At 40.0% G+C, this 27,120-nt stretch overlaps 1 protein-coding gene across 3 annotated transcripts; it reads left to right on the top strand.

Annotated features, from left to right (window-relative positions):
• The first annotated feature begins 9 nt into the window (after nt 1-9).
• COMT (catechol-O-methyltransferase) lies at nt 10-26,086 on the top strand. 3 transcript variants are annotated; one of them, XM_059827953.1, is made up of 5 exons: nt 10-55; nt 17,844-18,126; nt 19,916-20,109; nt 22,077-22,208; nt 24,778-26,086. In XM_059827953.1, exons 2-5 carry the CDS (start codon nt 17,844-17,846, stop codon nt 24,955-24,957), a joined length of 789 nt encoding a protein of 262 aa, XP_059683936.1. In that variant the 5' UTR covers nt 10-55; the 3' UTR covers nt 24,958-26,086. The 3 variants fall into 3 exon arrangements, with proteins under 3 accessions (XP_059683936.1, XP_059683937.1, XP_059683935.1); XM_059827954.1 differs by lacking the exon at nt 10-55 and adding an exon at nt 730-762; XM_059827952.1 differs by lacking the exon at nt 10-55 and adding an exon at nt 6,289-6,346.
• Nucleotides 26,087-27,120: the final 1,034 nt, after the last annotated feature.

The following is a 27,120-nucleotide window of genomic DNA, read 5'->3' on the forward strand; positions in this document are numbered from 1 at the left end:
GCCAGGACCCCTGCGAGGTGACCGAGCAGCGCCTGAGTGGAGGCGGCGACGCCGGGTCGGTGAGGGCGGCGGAGCCCCGTGAGGGCGGGGAGGTCGGGGCGGGGGGGTGGGCAGCGAGCGCGAGGATCGCCGCGCGGGCCGCCGCGTCGCGGGTGCGAGCACGCCTCCCGCCCTGCGCGCACCTCTGAGGGGAGGCGGCCGCTTCCCTGCCGGAGTGAGCGGTTGCCCTGCGCCCGGAGCTCCGACATCTGGAGCCGCTGTGAGGCCGCGAGAGGCCTTTTTAGAAGGCGGGCACAGACTGGCGTTAGAGAAGCGCGTTTGCCTTAAAATCAGACGTTTGGAAGGGAAGAAAACCCACACCTTGCTTGACTGGCTTCTCCCTGAGATGCTGCTGCAAAAGGGATTCAGGGAAGGCCTTTTGGGAAAGAAGAGGAACACGACGACTACCCAGAACCTTCACTGATATCGAGCGCCCTGGTTTTTCCTCTCTGAAACCACACACCCCGTTGTAACAGACACCGTGACAGGGGGGCTCTCGCAGCCCCTTCAGGTGCAGCATGCAGACTGAAAGTTAAAAACCTCTGAGAAGGTGGTTTGAATAAAGCCTCTCCCTTCCACGAGGTATTACAGGCAACACATGATGTTATTTCGGATTCCTATGTCTAAGATGCATTCAGCATTGAGAGCAGGCGCTAGGGACTCGGGTCCAAGGGAAGAGGGCTTCCTCAACCAACATGGCGGGACGGGGCCTGTGCTACACAGGTCAGTGAACTAGACCAGCACAAACAGCTTTAACACATGGATTAAATGTGGTGGTACAGATAACTGCATGGGATGACCTGTCGGAGCACCTCCAATGCTTCACAGCCTTCGGCAGCGTTTTCTGTCCCTGTGCCCCATGCCAGCTGTTGATTAAACAAGGGCGATGCTGCTGACCTACTTCGGATGGGGGGTTATGAAAATTATTAATGCTTGTGATGTATTTTAGCAGCCAGAGGTAAAAGGCCTCAAAGTAGGCATTGATCAAAATAATACCATAGGGAACAAGGTCGTTCTCATTCAGAAGTGCTCACTATTGGCCTTTACTGAAGCACAGTAGTGACCCTGCCTGCTGCTGCATATAGTGAGTCGTATGTGCTAAATACCACTGTAGCCAAATCAGAATTTGGGACAAAGAATCAGCCGCGTTTTCTTGAGCAGAAGGGGCTGGTGACAGAAAACAGTTTTAGGCAGTCACGGTTCAGCTGGCCCTGGAGCAAGGGCCTGGCTCACAAGGGGGCAGCATCCAACCATTTTGTTTCAGAAACCATCAATCATGTGGTCTACAGTTGAGGAGAAATGGCAGGAAATTAAAATACTCAAAGTTTTGTAGAACTAATGTCACCTCCAGTGTAGGTCTGATTCATTTTTTTCACTCCATGAATGTTTGAAAATACAGGAAACAGGAATTGCTGTCACTTTAGTAAATGGATTGACGACATGTCCAGTATGACTGCTGTTTAAAAAGAAAAATGGCAAAACCCCTCTCTTGCCTTCTGCAGCACTAATCAATAAATCACTAGAAACATTCTTACCCACTGCAGCAGCTGTAGAAAAACATGACTAGAGCATACTGAGAGGCCCTTGAGTTAAAGAAACCTCAAGCATATTCAGATACTAATCTTTTATGCTCTTCAGGTACATGCATGCAAAGTTGTTCTAGCATTTTAGCCACTATTCTGAATTGAATCAGGCAGTGTTGAGCATATGCTCTTCACACAGCTTTTAGTTCAGACATTATGGTATTTTGCTAATAAGGAAAGGCCTTAAGTGTAGCAAAGATGTTGATGGAAAACATGACCTTTAAACAGCACCTACAGTGGCAATTTAGGAGAGAATTGATGATAAATTTGGAGTAATGCTTCTAAACTCGTTTAAGCACAGGATCTTGGCCAAGTGCCTATTGTAACAGCCACATTGTACATTAGCATTGCTGATTGCTTTCATTATTTTAGAGCTCAGACTCTAAGTGAACCACAGCCTACGCAGCAGTGGTGAGACTGTAGCTTCTTTTAGATGTTTGTGTGTTCCTAAACACATCAGCACACACCCTCTCTTTTCTAGCTTGAAAGCGAGTCAGTTGCTTTCACTTGGCATCCTTAAGTCATCTGGGAACCAGAACTATCCATAGCTGCTGCTGTGCCACTTGCAGACCTTGTCTTTAAAGCTGGGGTGTCACCAGCCCTCTGGCTGTATCTCACAGCTAATGATAAAGAACTGTGCAGTTTCACAGGCTAAGGCTTTCCTATCAGGACCACCATCTTCAGAAGAAAGTCTGTGCAATGCCACTCTGCTTGTTCTTGCACATTCTATAAGCTTGATCATTGAGACCTGTAGAAGCAAATATGAGCAATGAGGAGTGGTTTTTGTTTGTGGTCACAATATCAATAAGAGGAGTAGCCACTGATACTTGCTGCGGTCAGCACTGAGCAGGTGTGTCTGCGCTACATTTCAGAAATTTTTCTCAGGGACCAGAGACAGATTCTGGTTATCAGGTGTGGTTTCTAATGTCTCTTTGGCTCATCTCCTATAGCTTTCTACTCTCTTATTTTAATTCTTTTGTGGTTAGCATTAAGCTGGTCAGAATAATTAGTGATATGCATTTTTTACATATATATAATATATATCTTAATTTCTTTTAAGAAAGCAAGCATTAAGTCCTTTAGTAGCAAATACATTCTACTATCAGGAATCATTTACATGAAGCATTGTGTTTCTGCAGTGAAAGCTTATTTTTTCAAAACTTGGGATTAAAAAAAACTTTTTATAAGATAGCTATCAGATTTAACATCATATTTCCACAGGATTTTGTCAGTTGTAGCTAGTCATATTTAAAGTCATAAATTAGCTTAATACATTAGATGTGGTTTGGTTTATTTCCAGGGGGAGATGTTTATTCAATGTACTGTAAACAGTGTCGTATTAAAAGGGCAAAGGAAATGACCACTGTAATATGTTTCAGAAATATATATAAATCCATTCCACAAAAATAGGGGGTTTGTAAGGCATGAATTGGTTCTGTTAATGGGCGGACTGTCTCCTTTTGAATTTATTGTAAGGACAGCTTGGAATTCTGTACTTTTTTTCCTTCATATGAAATATCTTTTGTTACATTTATCAATGGCTTACTTAAATTCTTCCTCATGAAGACAACCAGGACCAAATACCTCTTCTACCTAACATTTTAGAAATTTTGACTTTTCAAACACATCTTCTTGTCTTGCCTGTTTTTCTGGCATGGTTTGCTTTATGATTTACATTCCCAGATTAGTAATCCGGCAGGGTGCAGGAAGGAAGACAGGAGTCAGGTAGACACCATCTTTGGAAGTCATCACAATGTTTCTTTTTTAGTGGGTGGGGTGGGAAATGGATTATATCAGAGGTTGCATTTTGTGGCATGACCTAATTAATAATTTACAGAAGTGTCAGTGAACTGTACTGGATCAGTGGTTGAACTAAGAGGTCTCTGCATGAGGTAGGACTTTTGGGTTTCTTACCATCTCTCTTGTGATTGATTGTACTCTCCCCTCCCCGCGCCCCCCCCCCCCGCCCCCCCTCCCTTGTTCTTCTGCCAGCATGTAGCATGGTGTCCTTAGCATTAAGGAGAAGGAGGAGGGAAAGAAAATGCATGTGGAAGAAAGGCATGTCAAACGTTGTATTCAAACAGTGGAAATAGTGACATAGTCCCTGGCAATTCACAGAACCATGTCCCAGAGCTACAAAAAGGACAGAATAAATGGTAGCAAGGGAGGGGTGGTTACCAGTCCTTAGACTTTTTTCAAAGCAAGGTAAAACCTTCTCATGATTCAAATTGCTATATATATGGATAGTATTCTAACGTGGGGGTTATGCTGACAAGTGAGGACCCTTGTTTGAAGACACAGATCCTGGGTAAACAAAAGAAGTATTTTTACCGCTTTCAATTGAGGCTTCTTAACTGACCTGTGTAGCAAGAATTTTCCAATATTACTTTTTGTTGGGTATTGCTTTACATTGTCGTGAAGGAATCTGTGGCTGTTTGCTTACAATCCAACTCTGCTGTATTTTTCTGCATTTTTGATATCTGCTTTTAAGAGCTTTGACAAATTGATCTTTAGGAGAGTTAAAAGTCAAACTGATAAGGGAAGAAAATTACTAATTTTGGTTTATGACATCAAGGTGGTGATCAGATTTCCATGTGAAGTCTACGAAGTTTACAACATCTTGTTAAGATGGGACAAATATATCCCATTAGCTAATAATTTTTTTATTTAGGGTCTGTAAATGTATCTAAAACAACTACATTGAGAAAGCTAAGAAAAGTACACACATCACAGAATTACTCTAAATCAGGTCATAATTTAAATACCATTTAAAAATGTAACGCTAAAAGAAAACCAACCATTCTAATATTTGCTAAATGCCCCAAAAGGACATCTTTTTACAAAGAATACATCCTTCAGCTAACAGTGTTTCCTCTGCTGGAAACATTTGTGCATAGGTTCATAAACCAAAAAAAATGGTTTAACATTTCAGCTTTGTTGCTATTTCTCCCTTTGTTTGCTTTTTTTTATTTTCAGAAATTTGTCTGGAAGTAGAACTCGTTGTTCAGAATTTAATCTATGCCATTTTATTCCTTCCTTCCTTAACGTAGAACCTTCTATTCATAGTTTGTCCTAAACAACTAATTGATCACAAGTGAGGGAAAAAACCAGCAGAAACAGATGAAGCTTCAAGTAACACAGGTTCTTGACTTCACTCAAATACTTCAACATGTATTACCAAAAAAAGTGAGGGGAGAAGACAGAAATATGGTAGATTTAACTGAGCTTCAAAGTTTTCATGAGAAGTTACAAAGTCTTTGAAAGCAGGAAGTTTTTTTCAGTCTACGTGATAACCTTTTAAGATGCATAGTAAACAGAAAATACTTGTATAATCTGTTACATTTTAGAGTACAACTTTGCTGGCCATCTTTATTCTCTTTTAGCTGTTTCCTATTTTAGATATCTCCAGCCAGTTTCCTGATTCATACATGAGTAGTGCTTCCTTTCTCAAAATTCTTCTTTTGCATGTTTCTCAGCAAGAGAAACTAGTTTGACTGTTGAAAACAGCAAATTCACATAAAAGAAAATCCCTCCTGCTATTCTGAAAATGCAAGCTCAAAAGAATTTTCTTCCACTCAGTGTTTCACATGATCTGTGGGGTTTATGATAATGTGCCTGCTCTCCTGTCTTCCTTTGTTTAGGCTTTTAAAAACCAGTCTTTGGCCAGGATTATTAGAAGAAGGGAATGTCATTTGTTGTTATGCCAGGCATGGATTTACTGGGAAAGCTTTAGCTCTGTGCTATGCACAGCAAGTGGGGATAGTGCTGCCACGTTGCATCATGTGATTGCAGCTGTATAGCCTCCATTTGAGACTGGGAGCTCTGTATGTGAGCAAGTCTACTCAAGTTTGTGCAGGCAGATCTGAGCTTAACTCTGTCAACTGTCAGAGCGAGTCAGTCTGAACTAGCCAGTTATTCTGACCTGTTGCCATTCATGTGATGTTGCTCCCAAGCTAAGACATCCTGGGTCTACATCTTCCCATAGATGTGCCCTGTGAATCCAGTATCCTGATGTTCTGCAACACCAAATCCATCTTTTAAGATCTTGCCCCTACATAAAAATTGTATTACACCAATACATTTATACCTCTCCACAGCTCTCTAACCTGGATGTATTAATATCAGGGTAAATTTTTACTATCTAGACAAGGGTAAGTCATGTGACTAGTGTATAAATTTATGCACTCTGGAGTTTGTAGCATTGTTATTATGTTAGTAAAAACTTTAAAAAATATCCATACTTATATAGACCCTGTCTTGTGCAAAAAGGTAAATTAAAGAAAGGCATAAGCCAATGTCTAACAGCCTACCGAAGAAACTTCTCTTGGAGAAAAAATTATCCCATAATAACGTATTACAAGATTTGCTTCCAAGTTAATGGAAAGTTGAACTTGTGGACATTGTCACACAGTTTGGATGGTTTAAGTAACTGAACCTTTGGCTTTATCTAGTTGGCAGTTACTGCCATTTGCCATTTTTCTAGACGACAGAAAGGGTTACTTTGCAGGCATAGCCTTTATCATAAAAGTAAACAGTTGTGGGCAAGCAGAAGCAAGTTTGCTCCTCCCATGCTTCTAGCCTGAAGAATATGATTCAGCTCAAAGTTAGAAGTCCTTTAGAAGTGTTGTCATGGGACTGGGCTGATAACCACCCACCAGTTCACAACTAGCTATAGTTAACTGCAAGGACGTCTCCAAAGAATAACTGTATGCTTACAGAACCAGGTCAGTGCATAGAATAAGTTTTACTGTTTTAAGCTCTTTTCTCCACAGCCCAGCAGTAAAATAAATTGTCAGTTAATTTTAACTGTGGGTGGCATCAGGGATCTTGCAGACACAACCTGCCATGGTTTCACAACCAGCTTTTGACCAGACAGGAAATTACTGTCAGTAAAGCTGAAGTGCAGTATTGCTTATTTCGTTCTTTGTTCTGCTTGATGTCTGGATTATAAGAAAATATTTATTGAGCTAAAGCTCTGTTATACATGGAAGGGATACTTCAAAGTTATTCTGTATTGACATCGGGTACTGTGCTATATTGCAGGGTCTTAGTTATGTTTTGTTTAGAATTACTAAAACCACTTTGATCTTCACCTAGCTCTTTTTCCCACAATTCTTTATTCAATTCATCCACTTAAAATTTTTTATTCTTCTCTTGTCATGCTCTCAGGTAGTCCCTAGTTCTTTCAAGGGCCTCCCCCTTCATGTGACAAAGCCTGTTTTCAGTTCTTCAGGTCCTGTTTCTGCCACATTTGATACAAACCCTTTCTTTGATTCTTTAAAAAGTTTCTAGGCTAGAACTTCAAACACTCGCTAACTACGTCTGAGTTTTGTAGTGAGACTACAGCAGAGAACTACTACCACATTGTGTTTGGTTTTTGGTTTTCCTTATTATTTTCTTTTATGGTGCAATTTAATTGCAGCTTGATTATATTGTTTCCACTTCGAAGGAAACAATAGAGACAGTCAAGCTGAGAACAAGGTTCATTAGCATAAGCCTCTTCTTTTATCTTAGAGCTGTTTGTAGTGGAATATTTTTCCAACTAGAAACTATAGAAATTCAAATGTACTATTTATAATGTATTGATTGCACCTCCTTCTGCAGCTGCTGTTAAGCAATTTGCTGTATGTACCTCTCCTCCCTCCAGCAGCACTCTATATTTAACTCACATGCCTAGGTCTTGTTTCTATGACTTCTGCACTGGCTATGCCATGTCTGAGCTGAAAAAACAACTAAATCACTTGGGCCAAATTAATTCCTGGAGTTGCTTGATTGAACACAGTGCATTTACACTGAGCACACATTTGGCTCATACCTGACTTTGTCAGCGTTCACTGTGCTGTAACTAAGTAACAAGAACACTGTCATTAGGGGACAGATGAATAGCTTTCTCTAAGGTTATTAGAGCACTGAGCACCTTTAAGGAGTACAGAAATCTGTGAAAGGAGGAGTTGGGGAAAAGGACACCGCTCCTTTTAGAGTCCGTGTAACAGAACCGATAAGCTATTCCTGTGATGTGATCGAATGTGACTGAATACTGCAGGCTCTTGGACTCTTATTCTATAAAATCCACATCAGAGCAGCACAGGAAAAGATCGGAGGGAACAGCTTCTGCTGTACTGAGAAAGGTACATATTTATATTTTCTTATTTCTCAGACTTGACATGATTTGTTATCTTAGATAATGTCATTATTTTAAACAGCTGTGAATGTGAAAGAAGCAGTGTTTTCCACATTCTGACTGGTACTCATTGTCAGGAAGTCAGTCCGTGGGCAGCAACAGCTTTCACAGAGAAAGAGTAGGACATATTTGTGTGTAATGCATTTGTATTGTATTGTAAACCTTGACAGTTGAAAGAAGTGAGATGAGATAACCCCGACTAAATTGAAAATGTAATTTATGGCTATAAGTATGCTGGAATTTGGTAGTGATTTGTATTCAAGAAAAAGCTGAATGCAAGTCAAGCTTCAGTTTAGTCATATTTGTTTGAATAGCTGCTTTTATAAATGTGTTGCTGCAGCTGTATTTTATGGGGGTCTTTGTTCTCAAGAGGGAGTTCTGCTACAGCAAAATGTCTATGAAGAACAGACAAAAAGCTAGTACTTTGGCTTGCTAGCCCTGTTGCTGGTTATAGACTATCTTTCTGATGCTGTTTATGGACATTCTTTACCTACTGTCCTTTAAAAACAAACTCATATTTACCAATACTGTCAACCGCATGTCATACTGGTGATCTCCATAAACCACCTTTACTTCATCTCTGCACTTAAGCTTACTTTTTTCTGCTTACTCAGCCATGGACTCCTCTAACAAAGCCCTCGGGTTCAGAATCTCATGCATTTGCACAGCACTGCAATATTTAAATGCAAAAGAAAAATTTCCTGATTTACAGCTTAGGTTTGCATCAGTGGAAAAAGAGTTTAACCACATTAACACTGCAAACAATTTACTTGTCACTCAAGTTTAGTAATATTTCTTAGCAGCCTGCAGCTGGTATCGGGTTTATCTCTGCCAGTCCCACACTGTTGTCTTTCAGCATTCCTTCAGGATCACGGGAATTAGACATGACTGGGAATTTTCTGAAAAAACATAATTTTGGCAGCAGTTGTTGAAACCAGATCTTAATGTGTGAGGCCATCCATACCAGTTTTGCTAAAACTCTCTCAGGAGACATTTCTCAGAAAGCAATTTCTAGCTAAAGTAAGAGAGACTCTGCCCACTCCAGCTACTTTTCTGGGGAGGGCATTCACTCAGGATTTGAAACCAAGGTCTTATGCCCTGCTCTGTCTCAGTTAGGCTGTCTCTTCCCACACAGTGCTTTGGTTACTTGCTGTGCTGTGTTGGATCCCACCTTGCCCGGCCTGTTAGAGCTGTTCATTTCCATAGAAATAAGTCATCATTTCAGCAGCAATTTCCTTCCTACTCTTTCAGATCTCTCAGTGGGTGTCCTCACTACCAAGCTTCAGTCATGCACTCCCCCTGGCCTGAAGAGCAGCTTGTGGAGAGCAGAAGGCTGTGCTGGGAGAGAAACAGATTTATACTAGATTAGCTGGTAGCCTTGGAAGCAGGGCAGGAGCACACAGTGGGGATTTGGGACACTGAGGATTCAGCCCTTCATCTTTGTGATATAAAGAGAGAATGTGAAATAGGTCCGTCACAAGTGATTATGCTGAGGACAACTAGCCATTTTGGTCTTTCCTCTTCCAGCCCTTTCTCCCTCCTCCATTTGGGGCAAAATCATTCAATAGGAGCTTGTTTTACCCCCCTGGGGAACATGAAGATCTCAGCTGAGAAAACTTTTTACAGACCAGCTCCTAGTGTACTGATGGGGCAGAGCACTTTCTACTTTTAGCAGTCCATTGCCTCCCAGGTGGGATTTGTACAATTCAGCTGAGCTACGCCAACCACTGGCCTCAAACCCTAGCACAAATAGTACAAATACATCTAGAGTTCTGGAGTGGGAATAAGAACTATTAGAAACAAATGCTTCCTAGGGGTACCTGAAAGGAATCTTATTCCTGAAAAGCTGTCTTTGCTCAAGGCCTGGTAAAGGGCATTTCTTATCCTTGAAGAATTCTTTCACCCCAAACTCCGACTTTAATCATGCAGTGTGTTCACTAGGCCAGTCTGGATCAGAATGCTACAGATCCATGCAGACCTGCTTGTTGAATGGAGATGAGGCCTGTCTGTGTGGCCGGTTTATTCTAAACCCCACTCTTCTCTATGGGGCACATAACCATTATATAAAACTTTTCCTTTGGGTGATAGCACCAAATACCACTTAGACAATGGCTACTGTGACGGGAGTTTTAAGTGGGTAGCAATTATCCTAACTGAAATCTATCTGGGGAGAATGCATTTAAACACCCTTATAAGCTTAGTTGACGGGGCTCCCTAGTAGGCAATAGGCACTTTTCTGTTCTTTTCCTTTCATTCTGTAAGAAGAAACCTGTATTTGTTTCCTTTCAACCTGAGAAGAGGGAAAAAGAAAAGACAAAAGGCCTAGGGGGAAAAAAATAATCATCAGAACTTTGCATTTATAGAAGTCTGAATTTTTGTAGTCATGGTAATGAGGCTAAATTGTAGCAATTTGAAAAAAACTAGGAAGAGGGAAATTTAGATTTCGTGCAAGAAATACTTAGTGAAAAATTATATAAAGTCTGTTCAGCTTGTTTTCATTATGTCAGTGGAAAATCTGAATGTCAAACTCCCAGACTAAGTTTCCATTGAAATACAAGCTATTCATATTTGGTAATGTGCTGATTATTCTTCAGAGTTGCTCTCATTTGAAAGCACATAAACAATAACGAAAGAATAGGAGGTAAAAAGTTTTTTTTTTAACCTTTAAAAGTACTAGAATATGAAGCTGTTGAATTGTGTTGCCTACAGCAACATGATACAATATGTTTGGCAGAAGTTAGTTTAGACTTTCTGACCAAAATGCTCTGCCTTTCTTGCTCTGGGAAAAGATCAAGAAAAGCAAAATGCCACAAGAGATTGCCTCATTCAAGACAGGATAGGACAAAGAGTCAGAAACTCCAGTCCTAGTCATGGTACAGCGCAGATCTCCTCTGGCCTAGTGCAGAGCAACAGACATTGTTAAAATGTGTAGAAATGTGCTGACTCTTCTGCGTTGTTTTCACAATGCTTCTTAAACAGTTAATATATCCTTACTAATACAGAAATCCTCTGCATACTTTAGTGCCTGAGACACTTAAAGGTGTAATTTCAGAAGAAGCTTTTAAAGAGTTTGAACTTAAACTTTTTTAACCCTTTTCTAAAAATACGGGGTACACCTACCTCCTTCACACAGGTATGTGTATGGGTGGGTTTAATCTGTTAATTTGTATGGCCTTTGCAAAAAAACTGTAGAAAATTGTTTGCATTGTAACATTCTTCTTTCTGCAGACTTAGCAGCTGTGTCTCTGCAGTGAGAGGCCCTGTTGTCCCCAGGCACTCTGCTGTTGTAGACCATTTCTATTATCCTCAGTACCATCAGACTGATGGAGAGATTATCTTGTGAAAAAAGGTTGAATGGTATAAATTTACCAAGCACTCCCCATTCACCAGGTTATATGAGCTAATAAAGTCTAAATTAGATTCTAAACCCTTTAGCATCAGAATGCTAAAGTACTGTCTGGATGCTTGGAGACTCGTAATAAACTCTTAAACAACCAACCAGTACTTGGCAGTTAGATTAAATGCATGAAAAATTATAGCAAGATAGAATGTAACATCATCTTTCCTCAAAGGCCTGATTTGTCAGCAAGCTGAAATCACTTAAGGAAAGTGTTTGAAGCACTGTTTGTGTCCACATTTTCCCTGTTCATAAACTCAAGAATAACATCACATAGGTGTTTGCTGTCTTGGTATCCCAAAACTACTCTCTTTAGTTAATGCGGATAAAATCACTTTGCCTTTCTTCAGGTGTTATCCACATATCCTATAGCAGGGACTTTTCTGACAAAGATGAATTCAGCTTTACAACCTCTTGAAAGTTATGTAAGTAGCAGTAACTTTACCTTAGTCTTGTGGCAACAAAGATGTAGGTAAGACAGCTCACCCAAGATCAGATCAGAAAAATATTGCTGAAATGTGACTCAAACCTAAGTCCCCTGACTCAGGATCACAAAGTTTACTCATATTCCAGTCCTGGAGAATAGCAGTCTAATGTACACGCTCTCTTTGTAGAAGAGATTTTTTTGTGATTATGTTTAGGACTTCATTTTCAGTACAAAGCAAAGCAGTATCGGTTTATCCACGCTAAAACTGTAAGGACAGGTTCTGTAATTAGGCTTATAAGGATTCACCTTTATTAGAAAAATGTTCTATCCAACGGTTTTCAACCTCCCAAGTATTTCAATACCTGTCAGCTCTTATTTTTGCATCTGTAGGAAATGAGGTCTTGTTAATTATTCCTAATGTAATCAACTAAGCTTCAGAACGGTTAAATAATCAAATTTGATACTTTTTTAATCCACTAAGGCATATGTCCTTATTAAAACTCAGAGCATTTAAAGGTGCTTACTTTCAACATGTTTATTTTTCTTCTCAGTAAATATCAGTTTTTAGCAGAGGGAGACTGTTTTGATATCTTAGAGAGAAACAGGAGCAATCAGTAGTTTAGATCAAATCTCCGTACACCTTCCTTTAACAGTGTTACGAAAACTTCATACAGTTTGTATGAAAAGCTGAGAAAAATCTCAATTTGAATTCATCTGGTTACTTAGAGTTACCTTAAAAATTGATGTTACCCATTGTTCTAATCCTTATTTTTTCACTTCAGGGAATTGTAAGACCAATTATTTTTTAATAGTACTGGGAAAAAATTACCAGAAGGACTAATAAATAGCATTACTGAAGGATCCTTATTGTAACCTTTGGTGAAGTGGCTGGAGTCAGCTGTACAGGAATTAAGAACAGGATGTATTGTTTTGTGCTCCATCACATGGGCATTTTTATGTTTCTAGAAATACTGGAGATCATGTAATAGTAAGGGGGTAGTGAATCGCCTAACTTAACAACTACTGCCATAATAACAGATCCCTAAATCTGAGCCAGCCTCTTGAGGCTTCTTTTATAACCATTGGAGTAACTTAGGTATTTTATCTTCAAAGGCAGGTAAGTTGGGGCAGCAGATTCCCACAATTTGTGTTTGCTTCTCTCTTTAAAAGTATCTTTTTAAATCTCTGTAAGCTGAAACAGAAGTACTACCACTTGAATGCTGATTGTTTGAGTATGGTTTGCATCAGGGTAAAACTGCTGAACTGCATTATCAAGTTATGATTTGGGCTTATGAAACCTGCCACAATGAGTAAGATTAGATGCATAAGAAAATAACCCAGTGCTTTAGGAAGACTCATCAGTAGTTTGACAGGTTTGGGCATGAAATTTTAATATGTTTTCTTTTAAACTCTGTCTTCTCAAAACCAGATTTAGTGATACGTGTTATTCATTCCTTTCCATAATGTTATCCCTCCAGTTTTCTGTTTATTCCCTTGCTCAATTTTCCATTTTGCCTACTGTTTTCCACTTCAAACTTTAGCTTTCAAAGAGAAGGCTCACTTTATCATGGTGTTTCTAATGCACAGAAGAGGTTGCAGTGCTAACCTGTGTATTTGGAACCTCAGTAGAAGCATTAAATAATAAGAGCGACTGCTTTGTAATAAGTGGTTATGGGAAACCTGACTATGTGCAAGTTCAGTTTTATTGCATATTTAATGAATATCATGAATCCACATTAAAGCTAAAATTACAGTTGCATTTTCTAAAGCTGTCATAACATGACTGTTTCTTAGGTAGTAGTAGTTTTAAATTGGTTGAATTACGCACTTAATTTTCATATCAAATATTTTCCAGCTAAGAATATGAAAGCACTTACCTATTTTGGTACAGATTTTGTTTTCCCTCTGGGTGCACGACCATCACCGATGCAAATTGCTCTTGGCAGGCTGCTTTTACAGTCTACTGCTATCCCTAAGTTTATTTTCACATCTAAGAAGACAGAAATTAAAAGAGAGACAAACTTTGAAAAAGAAACTCTGTTTAAAAAAAAAGGAAAAGAAACAAGATATGTCTGGCTTGCTCCTTGTAAAAGTTACCTTCTCTGGAAAGTGTTTTTCATTATAATTGCCTCCTAAAGGAGCTCTGCTAAGAAAAACCCATACTGCCAGTTTATGAAGGTGTTGAGGTGTTATACAACCATAATAATGATTAAAAAACCCCTAATAGTTGAAAAGCATTCCTTGATACAGCAAGTGAACTTGTCTAGAAATGGAAAAAAGCAGCATGTACTATATACGTTGTTGGTACCTGCGAGCAACCTCTAAGGATCTGTGGAGGCAGGTGGGCTCTGCTGTTACGTATGGTAGCATTCACATGGGACTCAGAAGTGCAAGGATCTAACAGGGTCACTGTTAAGAAATGAATTCCTCTGAGCACTTGATCATAGGAATGGCCAAGCTGAGTTGCTTCCTTGCTGAAGTTTTAGATCTAAGACTATCCCTAGATCACACACATTTGAGCTTAAATTTATAGCTTTTTTTTGTCTTCTTGACAAATACGTTACACAAAACATGTCAACAAACCAGTGCTAACAGCCACTCAGCAGTCTAGATCCAAAGAGACCCAAAGAGAAATTCAGGTCAGTATTTTGCCTTCAGAGGGGATTCTTGGGTAAACTTGAAGCGATAAGATTTCATAGCTGAAGATCCAAAATTTGTTTCCCAGGTGGCCCATCAGAACTATCAGTTGTTGCTCTTCCAGACAAGCTAAAGGGCTGTCAGCCTGCTCATGCTTTTGCATAAGGAATGGCTAGAAGAGATAGAAGGCTATGGCTATCTGCATGGTTCAGAAGCATATCCCACTTGACACCTTTTTGTCAAGCTAGTTCCATCTCAGTATCGGGGTGTCATACTGCAGTACCTGCTGTGGATGGCAGCAGCCTAAATTCAATCTAGGCATGTACATCTCAAACAAGGCGTCTTTCTCTGCACAAAGTGCACTCTTCTAAAACAACAAAATATTTAAAAGGATACTGCTGTCCAAGTAAGCATGAGGGTAAAGTGTTTGTTTGTTTGAGGTCAGGAGAAGTTACTAAAAATCAGCAGGTCTAATCTGAGTTGAGTGCTCAGAAGTCTTCACAGTCTGTTCCCTGTCCAACAAAGAAGTCTCAGCATTCCCGCAGGACAGGGAGTGGGGCCTACAGGTGCTATCTCTCCCTGTTTTGAGAAAGCTCACCAAATGGTCTCATATCTATACTAAGCAATAAAGGAGGAAAGCTGTTCCTCAGAAAATACACCACCTAGTTTATCCTGCAGCTATCATCCATTCTTGCTGTCTGACAGATCTTTGAAGGGCAGCCCCAAACATGCTGACAGAATCTCATAGTGCCAAAGCAACAGCCCATGGCAAGTTGTACTCAGAGGATGCCAAAATATCCATTGTAACCAGAGGATTATATCTGGCAGTAGTCTGAAACAATTCTGAATGTCAACAGTCTCGGTTCTAGAGGGACCTGAATAGTGTTGGACTGCCACCAAGTGAGTGACTGGTATGCAGGGCTCATGCCGTTTCCCTTGTCCAGAGGCAGGAAGGTTAGATACCTGCTGGCATCAGTAAATGGTTTCTGGGCTCCATCCATTCATTGCCGTTCAGAATAATTATTTCTCAACTACGTCAGTAATCCAAATCCATCAACTGACCATACAATCAACTAAGCCATGAAAGCCAAGTGAAGACAAGCCAAGTGAAGCTAGAGAGATATTTTTCTGTTAAACCAATGATATTTTCATAGCCGAGTCCAAGTTCTCAGTGGCCAGATAATGTGGAACATCTTCACGTAGAACAACTAGAAAGAGCAGAAGTCCCATGTGGAAGGTGCAGGACTATTGGGACTGATCAGTAGAACTACTAGTGCATGGAAAGGGAAGAAGAAAAATTGACATCCAAACCTTCATGATCCTATTGAGGTAAAGAAGCAGGTTCTTATTAGCTAGGAAACAAAATTCAGAAAGCCCAAGAAGCAAGATTTTCATGTGCTAATGATGCTGGCAAGCCCTGAAAGGAAATGTTTCAGGTCAGACTTTGCAAGGAAAGCATTAAAGGTAAGTATTAACATTGGTGACTACTTAAACTCAAGAGAAATAGACTTTTAACTGCTCCACACAAATCATACTTGCTCTGCAACTAAGATAAGTGGATGGGTGAACAAACATCGGCTATACTGTGGGTTGAGTGTATCTCCATGGAAACTCAGTCTCTGAACTCAAAATGTGTTCTGCATGATGATTCAAAATTTAAAGCAGTGGGATAGATTTTTCCCATGTGTAATGTGTATGTACCAACTCCCACTACAGAATGGAGGTCTCACCACCCATAAAATTTAGGATTTCCCTGGAACAATTTTGGGGGAAACAAACAAAAAAGGGAAGTGAGAACAGGTAGGAAGAGATCTGGGGGGAATATTTGGCTAATCATATAGCCCCTTTACCTCCGGTCTTGGGCAACTTAGGCAAAATTTTTGAGGATGTTGTAGCTCCTGTTGGAGCAATGGTTTTGCTGAACTCCAGGTAGGTGGAACATTAATACAGGTGCAAGTGGAAGCTGTTCACCATTTTTAGCAAGCTGGAAGAGAAAGAGACAATAGAAAGAATCAGAGACTAGAAAGAGTTGGGTGTAACATTCTTTAAAAAACAGTGCAGCTCAAGCCAGCCTGCTGAGGTTAAGAAATCGGTTCTGAATCCTTTAGACGTGTGTTCAAATGCCTAATTAGACTTAAAGAACAAATGAACTTGGCATTCATTCATCCCAGTACTAACTGGAGCACATTCTGTTGTCTCTTCCCAGTGTGCAACTGTCAGCCCCCGCTTGTGGGAAGCAGAGGTGGAAAAGTAGAGGTGTTATAAGCTACCCGATCAGAAATGAGGTGTGTTTGGGTTGTAGGAGAGGAGTTTCACATGCAGAGAATCCTCAGGCAAATCACAACCCTTAGTTTGGCACCCTCTCAAAGGCTAAATCAATTCCTTAATTTTAAGAACCCTTTCTTTATCAGATCTTTTGTGCTGTGACTCCTGCATGGAAGTAAATGCACCTTCCTGTGTACTGGCTTGTCTGAAATCCATCAGAGTAAATGGCTTTGATGGGATTTATTGCTTGAGCTGTACAGGGTGACATGCATCCCATCTGCTGAGTTTTATGTTCAGATGCCCTAAACTCCCAAACAGAAACACACACCACCCGTGCTGCACACACACAGGCACCTGCAGCTAGACACTGAATTTCAGGGGGAGAATAGGTACAATCCCATCAGATAATCTGAGCTGGCCCATCAGAGAAGTACAATGTGCCCTTTTGTTAGATCTCTTCAGTTTCATGAGCCTGGGCTCTTCTCTGATTCAGGGATTCATTTTTATGTTTTTATACCCAGTGAGAAAACATCCCTACTTTATAGAAGGAAATGTATCTTTTGTTCTCAAATGTATCAGATTGATGACTCATGACAAAGGTTTTATAAGCAGGAAAAAGGCTACCATCTGTGATCTGTAAACCATTCCACGTGGGTACCTCTGCTGCAGGCTCTGAAAGGAAGGAGGCAGGTCTAGCCTTACTGAAACATCAAGCTCAGCTTCTCTGCAGAGCATGCATGAAGGGCAGGTGCTAGCAAAGAGGTCTGCGTGCAAGGTAGTAACTTAGGACCTGCAGACTGATTTCAAACAGAATGTTACCTAGCAGTGCCCAGTTTCTGCTGATACTGTGCTCAAAATTAAAGGGTGAGACATTCCATATTTTCTTACCAAGGCCAGCTTAGAAGTTTCTCAGTGCTCAAAAATTAGGAGAGTGGGATCACATGCAGGCTCTAATTTAAGATTTTAAATCCTTTGAAAAAATGGTTAGAACAGCTTTGATACTGAGAGGTTCCTTGTGCAGTGGCATGCCTGGAGCCAGGACTGAGCAGCTGTGTGGGGGAAGGAACCAGAGCATTAAATAAAGCTACTTGTTGACTGCCTGTAAAATTGGCTTCTAAAGGGAGTGCCACAGAGCACTGTCCATTACCAAATGACAGAGAGTCCTTTTCAGCTACTCTGGACAATATTGTAATTAAACTCTGTGTGTTCCTGTTCCTTATGGCTGATTGTGGGTTATTCAGCTTAATATTTACAAAAAGGATAGCTCTCTCCCGTGCCACCTTAACCCTGGACTGTTTTTCTCTTTCCTTCCAGATGCTGGAGAGCTCTTCTGTCCTTTTGTTCATTGTCTTCATCCTGCTTTTCATTTTGCTGCTCTTTGTGGTGCTCATCAGGAAAAACGGCACTGCAGCCCTTATCTGGAATGAAATAATCCGGGAGAAAATAACCAATTTCATCATGAATCAGAGCAAAGAACAGAGGATTTTAGATTTTGTGCTGCAGAATGCAGTCCGAGGAGACCCCTGTAGTGTGCTGGACACTATAGATAAGTACTGCTCCCAGAAAGAGTGGGCCATGAATGTGGGCGATGAGAAAGGTAATTGCAGCAGGGATCAGCACTTGAAAGATCCTTCAAGACTAGCATAGTAGAGGACATCTTATGGTATTCACATGGTAACTTCAATCTGCTGCTGCTGCAAAAAAAATCCACAGGAGTCTTCTGGTCAGCAGAGTAGTTCTGTAAACAGTAATGCATGCTTGTGCAGATCTCTTTGAGGAGGGGTATCCAGTGAGTAATCCAGGAAGTCATAGGACCAAATCTGGGTTTGTAAGTTGTGTGCATTGCAAGTGTGTAAGTGGAGGGTGACAATTTATGGGAAAAATTTAGGGTTGCATTATACCTCTGTTCCTATACAGGGTGTTCTTAAGGCATAATTCATTATGCTAAGTACTTTCAGATCCTTAACCAAAAGATAGTAAATTAAAAAAAAAAAGAAGTATTTTAAACTATATGAATTTTGTGTATGCAAGGATAAGTTATAAGTTACTGTTGAGGGGAGAAATCCTACCCATTTAATACGCAAAAGCAGCTATCAGACGTTGTTGCTACTTAGCAAGTAAATCATCTTGTTCTTGCCTCCTAAAGGAAAATATGTGGACAAAACATTTTTTTCTTAGCTGCAGGAAAGTGACAATCTTTTCAAAAAACTGTAATGGCAAAATGTTAACATGTTCCCTTATGAATTAGACACAAAAGTACCTCTTGCTGGGAAATTGCAGGAGAAATTTGCTTAGTCTGGGATTAAAATAGCTGATGAAATACAACTGTAAACATTGTAATAAAAATGCTTCTCTGTCATGGATAGATTTTGTGAAACTAGCTCCTCTGCATACCAGGCTGGGGTGCTTAGGGTTGGTGGTGGCCAGGTAGGAATTCTTAAAGCTCTAAACTTTGATCATTTGGGATTATATTATTAAAAATTTCACTCTAGTTTTGCTCTGACAAGATGACCTTTCCTCAGATAAGAGCCATCAAAGGTAACGCATCTTTAATTCCTAAAATTTCAAGAGTGACCACATGATCTCAAGATGCAGGCATAATCATCACACTATTCATAAACAAATGACACCCAGGAAAATACCACGTAATTAAATGTATATGTACATTGAAAAATTCCATGGCTCAGAGTAAAACCCTTCTAATACTTTTTCAGATTAGTTATCTAGTTTCTAGCCATGCAAGTAAGAGGAGACAGTTTTCTCACAAATAAATCCTTTTCTTCAGAGGACTGAATATAGTACACTGTCACTTTTTGGCAATATTTTTTGTTGTTAACAATCAACTAATGTTTTCCATCCCACAAATTCATCTAGTGAATCCAAATATTTTGCAATTTTATAACTAGACATTTCTTTTCTCTTTAAAAACAAGTATTTAATATGAGAATTTTTGTATCAGACTACTGCATGTAACATTTGCAACAACTATGAGCACTCAAAATTCAGGAGTTCTATATTTCACAAATATGGCCAGTTTCTGCAATAAGTTCTTGGAAAAAAACACTGCATTTTTCCCTTGTAACATTATAAATATTTTAGTTAATTCAGGCACTTCCTTACTCAGAAATGTTTATATTGTGAAACTAAGTAAGATTTTTTTAGTTAAAAGTTTGCATTTTGAAACTTAGGCTGCCCGTGATCAACTTGATCACAGATAAGCCAATTTGCAAAGGAAACAGTATATAATTTGACATCAACCCCTAATTTTTGAATGTCCTGAGCAACTGAGTACACGGACTTTTTAAGTTTCTTGTCAATAACTTGCTCTGTTGTATGGGAACCAGTTTGATTTTTGTCAAAAGTTAACCTATTTCCATTTTATTCAGGTCTAATTCTAGACAAGACAGTGGAAGAGGTCAATCCATCAGTTGCACTGGAGCTGGGAACATACTGTGGCTACTCAGCAGTTAGGATTGCTCGGCTACTGAAGGCAGGAGCTCATCTTCTCACTGTGGAGTTCAACCCAGAATTTGCTGCTATAGCTAAACAGATGATTGAGTTTGCTGGAGTACAAGATAAGGTAAATACCATTTGTCTCTGGTTGGTATGAGGAAGCAATACATGGAGAGTGGGATTTTATCCACAGAAACAATAATAGGTTTAAATTTGTTTTTTACTTGTCAAGCAAGTACGAGACCCTGAATGGGAACATGCAGAGTTTAACCATCAGGCTTGATAGCAGGGAAGAGCTACCAGTGTCCATGCAGAGGACCAAGGTTGTCTGCTTTTTTGTATATACCATGCAAGTGAGATAAATTTGTTAGCATCAGTCAGGTGTCCAAGTACAACCCAGCTGAGAGGGTAGAGTTTGAGGCTTGTCAGGATGTGTGCGTGTGTGAACAAAACAATCAGGGCTTTACTCCAAAGTTCTTTGCTATGTGAGTCAGGATGAGAAGATTTGGAGGGGCAAGACCAGAAACAATCATATATATCCGTATTTCCATAACATTTTGAAAGCATTTAGACTTCATCCAGTTTGGCCTCTTCACTATTCACTGGTTAGTACAGTAGACAGGCCATTTGCTGAGAGCTGTTTTCAAAACCCATAGTGACTGTAAGAATAATACAGGCCTGGCGGGAGGCTTCAGAGTCAGTTATTTCACTTATTACAGTGAAGGACAGGACATCAGCATGCACAGTCCTTTTCATAAAATTAATAACCACTATCACAAAACTGGTTAGATTTACTGTCATTATTGAACTGCAGGACTGCCCCACAGATTTCTCCTCCTGATAATTAGAAGCCTTTCTGTGATTTCCATTGTACATTTATTCATACTTTGTATTCTTTTTTTCTTGCACCCACAGTCCTTATTAACTAGCTCCATGCCTAGTTACAGTCCCTGACCTCTCACAGCAGTATAGCTGAGGACTTCACTATATTACCTCCCAAAAGCTAGACTAGAATATTGGTTTTCTCTATATAAACAAAAAGGTTCAAATCAGTGTCAAGACTGAGTATAACAGAAAACTGAACCCTAGTCTGATTTGTTACAAAAGCTTAGAAGAAGCAGTTGCATTATGTGCAATGGACTTCAGGTGAGATGTACTTACCCAAATCTAGTTGGTCACAATATATATACCTAAATTTTGTGCAACCTGAGGTGTCTTGACTCTGTACAGTTGGTGGAGATGCAGGTATTTCCAGTCAATAATCCATCTCAGCCCAAGGCAGACATCTACAGCAGGTCAGGAGATTTATGCCTGAGAAGTTCCTGTCTATTTGACTAGACAACTCACTTCAACATAGATGATAAAACTAGAGGAAATAAATCCCACCATAAGATTTTCTAATGTATTTCTTAACTTCTTGAAGAGAACCTGAAGTACTAGTGACATCTAAAATTGCATTTTCCCCATCTGATTTAATCTCCTGATCAGCTATGAGTCATAAACCAGACAGATTTCCTTACCATTTTTTTCCTCCACTCACAGTATATGGCGCTTGCTTAACAAATCAATATGCAGCAGCTTCTTTCAGTTTAATAGTACTTATGCCAATAAACCTGTGAGGAAGATGCAATAGCCTCTGTCCTGCCTCCTCCCTCTACTGGCCATATCAATTTTACATACTGTAGCCTCCAGCTTTCTTCTAAACTAACCTGTTCTCTGTATTTTTTGCTTCCCTTGGACTATAAGATTCAACTGAGATGGAACTAAAAAAGTGATTAAAAGTACTGTTTGCAACAGGAGATTCCCTTGTTTCCGGTAAAGAATCACATTATCCAACAGAAACAACAGGTCATTTTTTCTGCTATTATTAAAAAAAAACCACAACACAACACCCAAACCCATATTTTGGAACATAACTGAGTTGACGTGTCAAAAAGAAAAAAGTACACTTGATCTAACTCTATAAAATAATTCAACTAAGGCAATATTGAGCTATAAACAGGATCTCTGATGTCTGGCCGCAATTTAAAATGAGCTAGAGGCATGTGCTTTTTCTTAATGGTTCACAATTCATCAGATGGATTTGCATTTCAGGTAAAACTCCTAGAAGGCCCTTCAGAGGAAATTATCCCCCAGCTGAAGAAAAAATATGAAGTGGATACTCTGGATTTTGTCTTCCTGGACCACTGGAAAGACAGATACACACCAGACACCATCCTGCTTCAGGTCAGTTTGCACAATTCCACTCTTAAAAGTAAAGTAGCAAATGCCTTGATGTTTGTGAGGACTATTTTCTTTATGAAGGACCTCATCCTCTGTAAAATGAAGAATGGCAGCCAAAATAGCACCCTTACAAGAAAAGAGGATTTGGGGGACAGGATCCCAAACTTTTGTCAGGGACAACTGCTGACACTACATAGCTCAGGACTTGGCAAATACTGTTGAATGATTTTGTTTCCTGAACAAATGGGTCTGCAGTAGAAATCCCAACTGGAAGAGTGCATGGTCTGGGTCTTACGCTCCCTAGGAGGAGTGTCTGCACATTCACTACCTGGAACACTTGACCCAAAAACATCCTGATCCTGGGAGCAGGTGAGACATAGGACCTGCATATCCCAGCGCCTCTCTAATTTCCTTAATACCCCCTTTTTTGCCTGGGTCTGTGGTGCCAGCAGAGCCTTTTGATGAAATACTATTTTGGTAGCACAGCTGGGTATCATCTTTCTGGGAGTCTTTATGCCATCTAAGTAATTGGCTGCAAAGCAACCTTCAGAGGAGTGCAGACTGCTCCGGTGAGGCACTTGCTAGGGAAGTGCTGTCCAACCCTATCTCTGGCCTGAATGTGGAAAAATGATGCTTGTTTCTTCCCAACCTGCCTTAACCATTACTGTTAGCATTACAAAACAAGTTGGCTGTAACAGCAGTAGGCAATGACAGGTGAGGTAACTAGTAGAGGACTTCTGGATAGAAAGGTATTTTTCAAGTGTTAAATAACTGAAATGCACAACATCTGTATCTATCAACACAGCACATGCAGATACTCCTAGCTTTGGAGCTGCAGGCTGATAAAACTTTCTACAACTGCCTAACTATTTGTGTGGAAGTGTCATTTTTCAATTATTTTCTTCACAAATAAATCCACTTTTCTTGAGGCTGCCTCTTACACATTGAGAACCTGCCAACTACTTCCTGATCCCTGCTTGAGGACTACAACATTATTTTCTCATCCAGGCTCCCCTATTTTTTAATTTCAGCCCTGTCCTCCAGATAGCTGTTTGAAAAGGAAATTTGTTTGGGGTTATGAACAGCCAGTATTGAATTTACACAGCAGTAGCTGAAGAAAATGTTCCCTCCCTGCAGTTATTTTGTACCCAGAGAAGGTTTGCTTTTGAACTGGCTGTGTGAGGATGAGTGAGGTCTTTCCACTGGGAAGAGCTAGCGCATCTTTATCAGAGCTTAACCTTCACAACACAACCAAAACAAACAGGTAGTTTAGTTCCATCATAGTGGTCAGTCTGATGCAACTGTAACACAAAGTTGCTTTGCTTAAAAAAAAACACTTACGAAATTAAGAGGAGAAAGATGAAGAAAAGATCCCCGCATTTTCTCAGCTGTTACAAACCTTCTAACATGCAATTTTGGCATGTATTGCAATATGAATAGAGAATATGAAATATGAATATAAAATATACAGATGAAATATATATTGAAAGTGGCCCAGACAGCATACCTTTTCATGCACTTCTAGAAAAGCCTGACACAAAAATTGTCTGAAATCCTGATGACCAGTGGAAAATACAGCATGTTGTCATTTGTAGGCTTCTATAAACTGTGCAACAGACCAGAGCATATTTGCCATGTGTCTCAAATTGCTTCTACTGTGCTGACTGGTGTCCAGTCACCAGAGGTGAGAGCAGTAAGCTAAACAGCCTCTGCAGCACACTCATCAACAGGACTTCTCTAATATACCAGAAGCAACAAAACCCACCCCATGTTTTGGCTACAACTGCTGCCTGTAAACATAGGATAACAACCAGCCTGATTAACTACAGTCTGTTTTTAAAACAGCTGGTAAGCTCAGATAAGCAACTGCTACTAGACAAAAATACAAGTAAAAAATTAGGTTTGTAGGTTTACTGAGGATAAACATTGCACTTGAAGTAAATATTGCAAGTTACTTATGCCTTGTGGAAATTTGTCAGAGTGATTACTGTGCACAAACCCTACTTCATGCCCAGCTCCTGATCCAAGTGGCAGAAAGTTGTACAAGATGAAAGGAAAACAAGCACAGAAAACCTCTTTTATTCATGTAGTGGTTTTGGAGTTTGACTGAGATTGGCCAAAGCAGACTGGTACATGCCAGTCTCTTAGGTGACCTTAAGAGCTACTACATTTTAATATGATATTAAAGAAGTTTTCAAACATTAGGCATGAAAGCCAAAACAAAACCTTCTTACTGCTCATGTAGACATAGTTGGAAACAATCTGAGCAGCAAACTGTGCACCTCCACTGCACTTGATCTGCTATTTCAGAACCTGAATGACCCAACATGTTATCAGCATCTCTTAACGTTCTACTGCTTGTGTTAACAGAAAAAGTCCGCATATTAAACATGACCACAAAGGATCAGATTGTTACTCAGCTTCTCTCCTGCCTTTTCTTCCCTCCAAACCTGCAGTACAATTGGTTTTTGGATGCAGGCACTTGAGTATGACATGGTTAACATGAAAGCACATTACATTCAAGCAAATGTCTGCTTAACAGCCACCATGAGGCAATTTCTCTTCTTTCTAGGAATGCAACTTGCTGAGGAAGGGGTCGGTTCTTCTGGCTGACAATATCATCGTCCCAGGAGCTCCAGAATTCCTTAACTATATCCGCAACAACCCCCATTTCCAATGCACTAACTACCCCTCTCATCTGGAATATATGAAAGTGGAGGATGCTATGGAAAAGGCTGTGTTTTTGGGATAAAGCAAGCCATTAATACTCAACCTTTGTTTCAAATGATGTAAATGTAACTGCACAGGTTAACTTGTCCATGCTTTAATTTTTTTTTGTTGTTTGTTTTGTTTATTTTGGAGCCTGTAATTAAAGCAAGTGCTAGTGAAGATCATTATAGACCAGGTGGAAACCAAGATCGGGAGTAAGTAGGGTAACTGTTCAAAGGTCTGTTCCATTGTTTCACATATTCAGCAAACTGAAGGTGATGCACATTGCCTTGCCTTGACCAACCCATCATCGAACAACACAGTCTGTTAGTTCGAGCTCAAACCCCAACAACCAGAGTTTTTGGGCTTATGGTGGGGTGCAGAAAGTTGCTGCAACTTCTGAAGACTTGTGTCCCCAAGCTAAACCAATTAATCGTTATCAAGAGTGAAAAAAAGCATGTGTATTGCAAGAAAAGACCATTTCAGGAGCCCTGATTTTGCTAAATTACTAGCATGCCACTTAATGCAGCGAAGACTCCTATTGTGGTATCAGATACATTTTTGCATAGTTACTGCAAAAGTTAATCATCTCTATGCTAGAGAAGAGGGCATGCACTGGAAGATGACTAACCCATGCAATGATGAGAAAATACAACAGAATTTTGCAGAAGACAAACATTAATCTGCCCATGCAGAGGTAGGGAAACCTGAAGTAGTAAATAGATTAAAATAATCACAGTAACAGACGTAACAAAAGGAGCAGGCTCTTTCCAAAAGAACACCGAAACTACATAGTATCAGAGACCTTGAGAAAATGCTGTTTATTCCCTCATATTTACTTACCCCTCATTATATTGTCTATACATAGTGTGTGCTTTTTAGGGGCAGGGCAAGCTGCTTACTCTGAAGTGCTGTGTATGTTTAAGAGGCCATATAAAAATAAAGACCAGAGAGAATGGGTTTTACCAGGTGGGTCCCACAAACCCTGGTTAACCTCACTGTTGTTAACACTATGTGACTAGTGAGGGTTGTCATTGAGAAGATAAAAAGCCAAATCTGAAGTCTGTAACTCACCTGAACAATGCAAAAAGCCACTGGCATTTCCTGGCATGTCCTGCTGTGATTATATAATGAGGCAATGGTTTCATTTATAAATAAAAACTAAAAACCAATAGAGCAGGCATGTGACTTCCTTTTTTTCCCATGAATTCTGCACTGCACTTGGGATTTCCAGCCTTGGAACAGCCACAGAAAGATCCAACAAATGAAAATCAGAGTGAAAATCAGGGATAACCATTCTCATCTTTCCCATTATGGATTCTTTCAGCCCTGTTATCAGCTTCTTCCTTTTATAGCCCACCTTACTGAAGTGGTATCTACCCTGGCCTGTGTGCTACAGAAAATCCATCTCCAGGACGCCAATAATAACCATAGCAGAGAATTGCCCCACAGTATAAAAGAAACCAGAACAGGCTAAGGTGACAGAGTTTAGAAACAGACCAAGCAAACCATGGTGACCCAGCCAGCTTGTAACCTGTGCGTTTCACAGGGATATGAAAAGGCAACATACCAGAGTTTCTTTAACAATTTAAGCTGTCACATTGAGAAAGGCGGAAGATTTACTATACTGGCTTAGATTATGCAGAAGCAGCCCCTTGTGAGTCTTTTGTGCTGTCTTGTGTAGGAGCAGACCCTAAGTTCTAACACTTCCATCTCACACTGTGAATAAGTCAATGATTTATTCTGTAAGCTTGCTTAGCAGTATGTCCTCTTGGTATTCAGGCTCAACTCAAACTCACTGGGCCAAAGTCCTTCAGGTGATTCCCAGCAATTTTTGCAAAATTTGCAAAAGAAAATAATCTTCAAGCCCATTTACTGGCATACACAAGTTTCTAGAGCACGCTGGAAAATCTGGATACAGACAGCTGACCTGATTTTTTTTCTGTACATCTAGGGTCATGACTCCAAAGAATCCTCTTTTGTTTCTAGTTTTAAACACCTTTGCACCTAAACAGACACTCCTGCCATACCAGGGCACTTAACACATACTGAGAAACAAACCAAAGTCTCAGATAGATGCTGAAGGATGTGTAAAACTAAACAGGTAGGGTGTTCTGCACTTTGCAAGAGAGGATCAGAAAAATACATTCCTACTGCTAGTTAATGGCCAAAATTACCATCTGAGAGACTGTCAAGAAAATTAGGG

The sequence above is a fragment of the Gavia stellata genome, chromosome 21 (assembly GCF_030936135.1).
Source record: "Gavia stellata isolate bGavSte3 chromosome 21, bGavSte3.hap2, whole genome shotgun sequence".
NCBI lineage: Eukaryota > Metazoa > Chordata > Aves > Gaviiformes > Gaviidae > Gavia > Gavia stellata.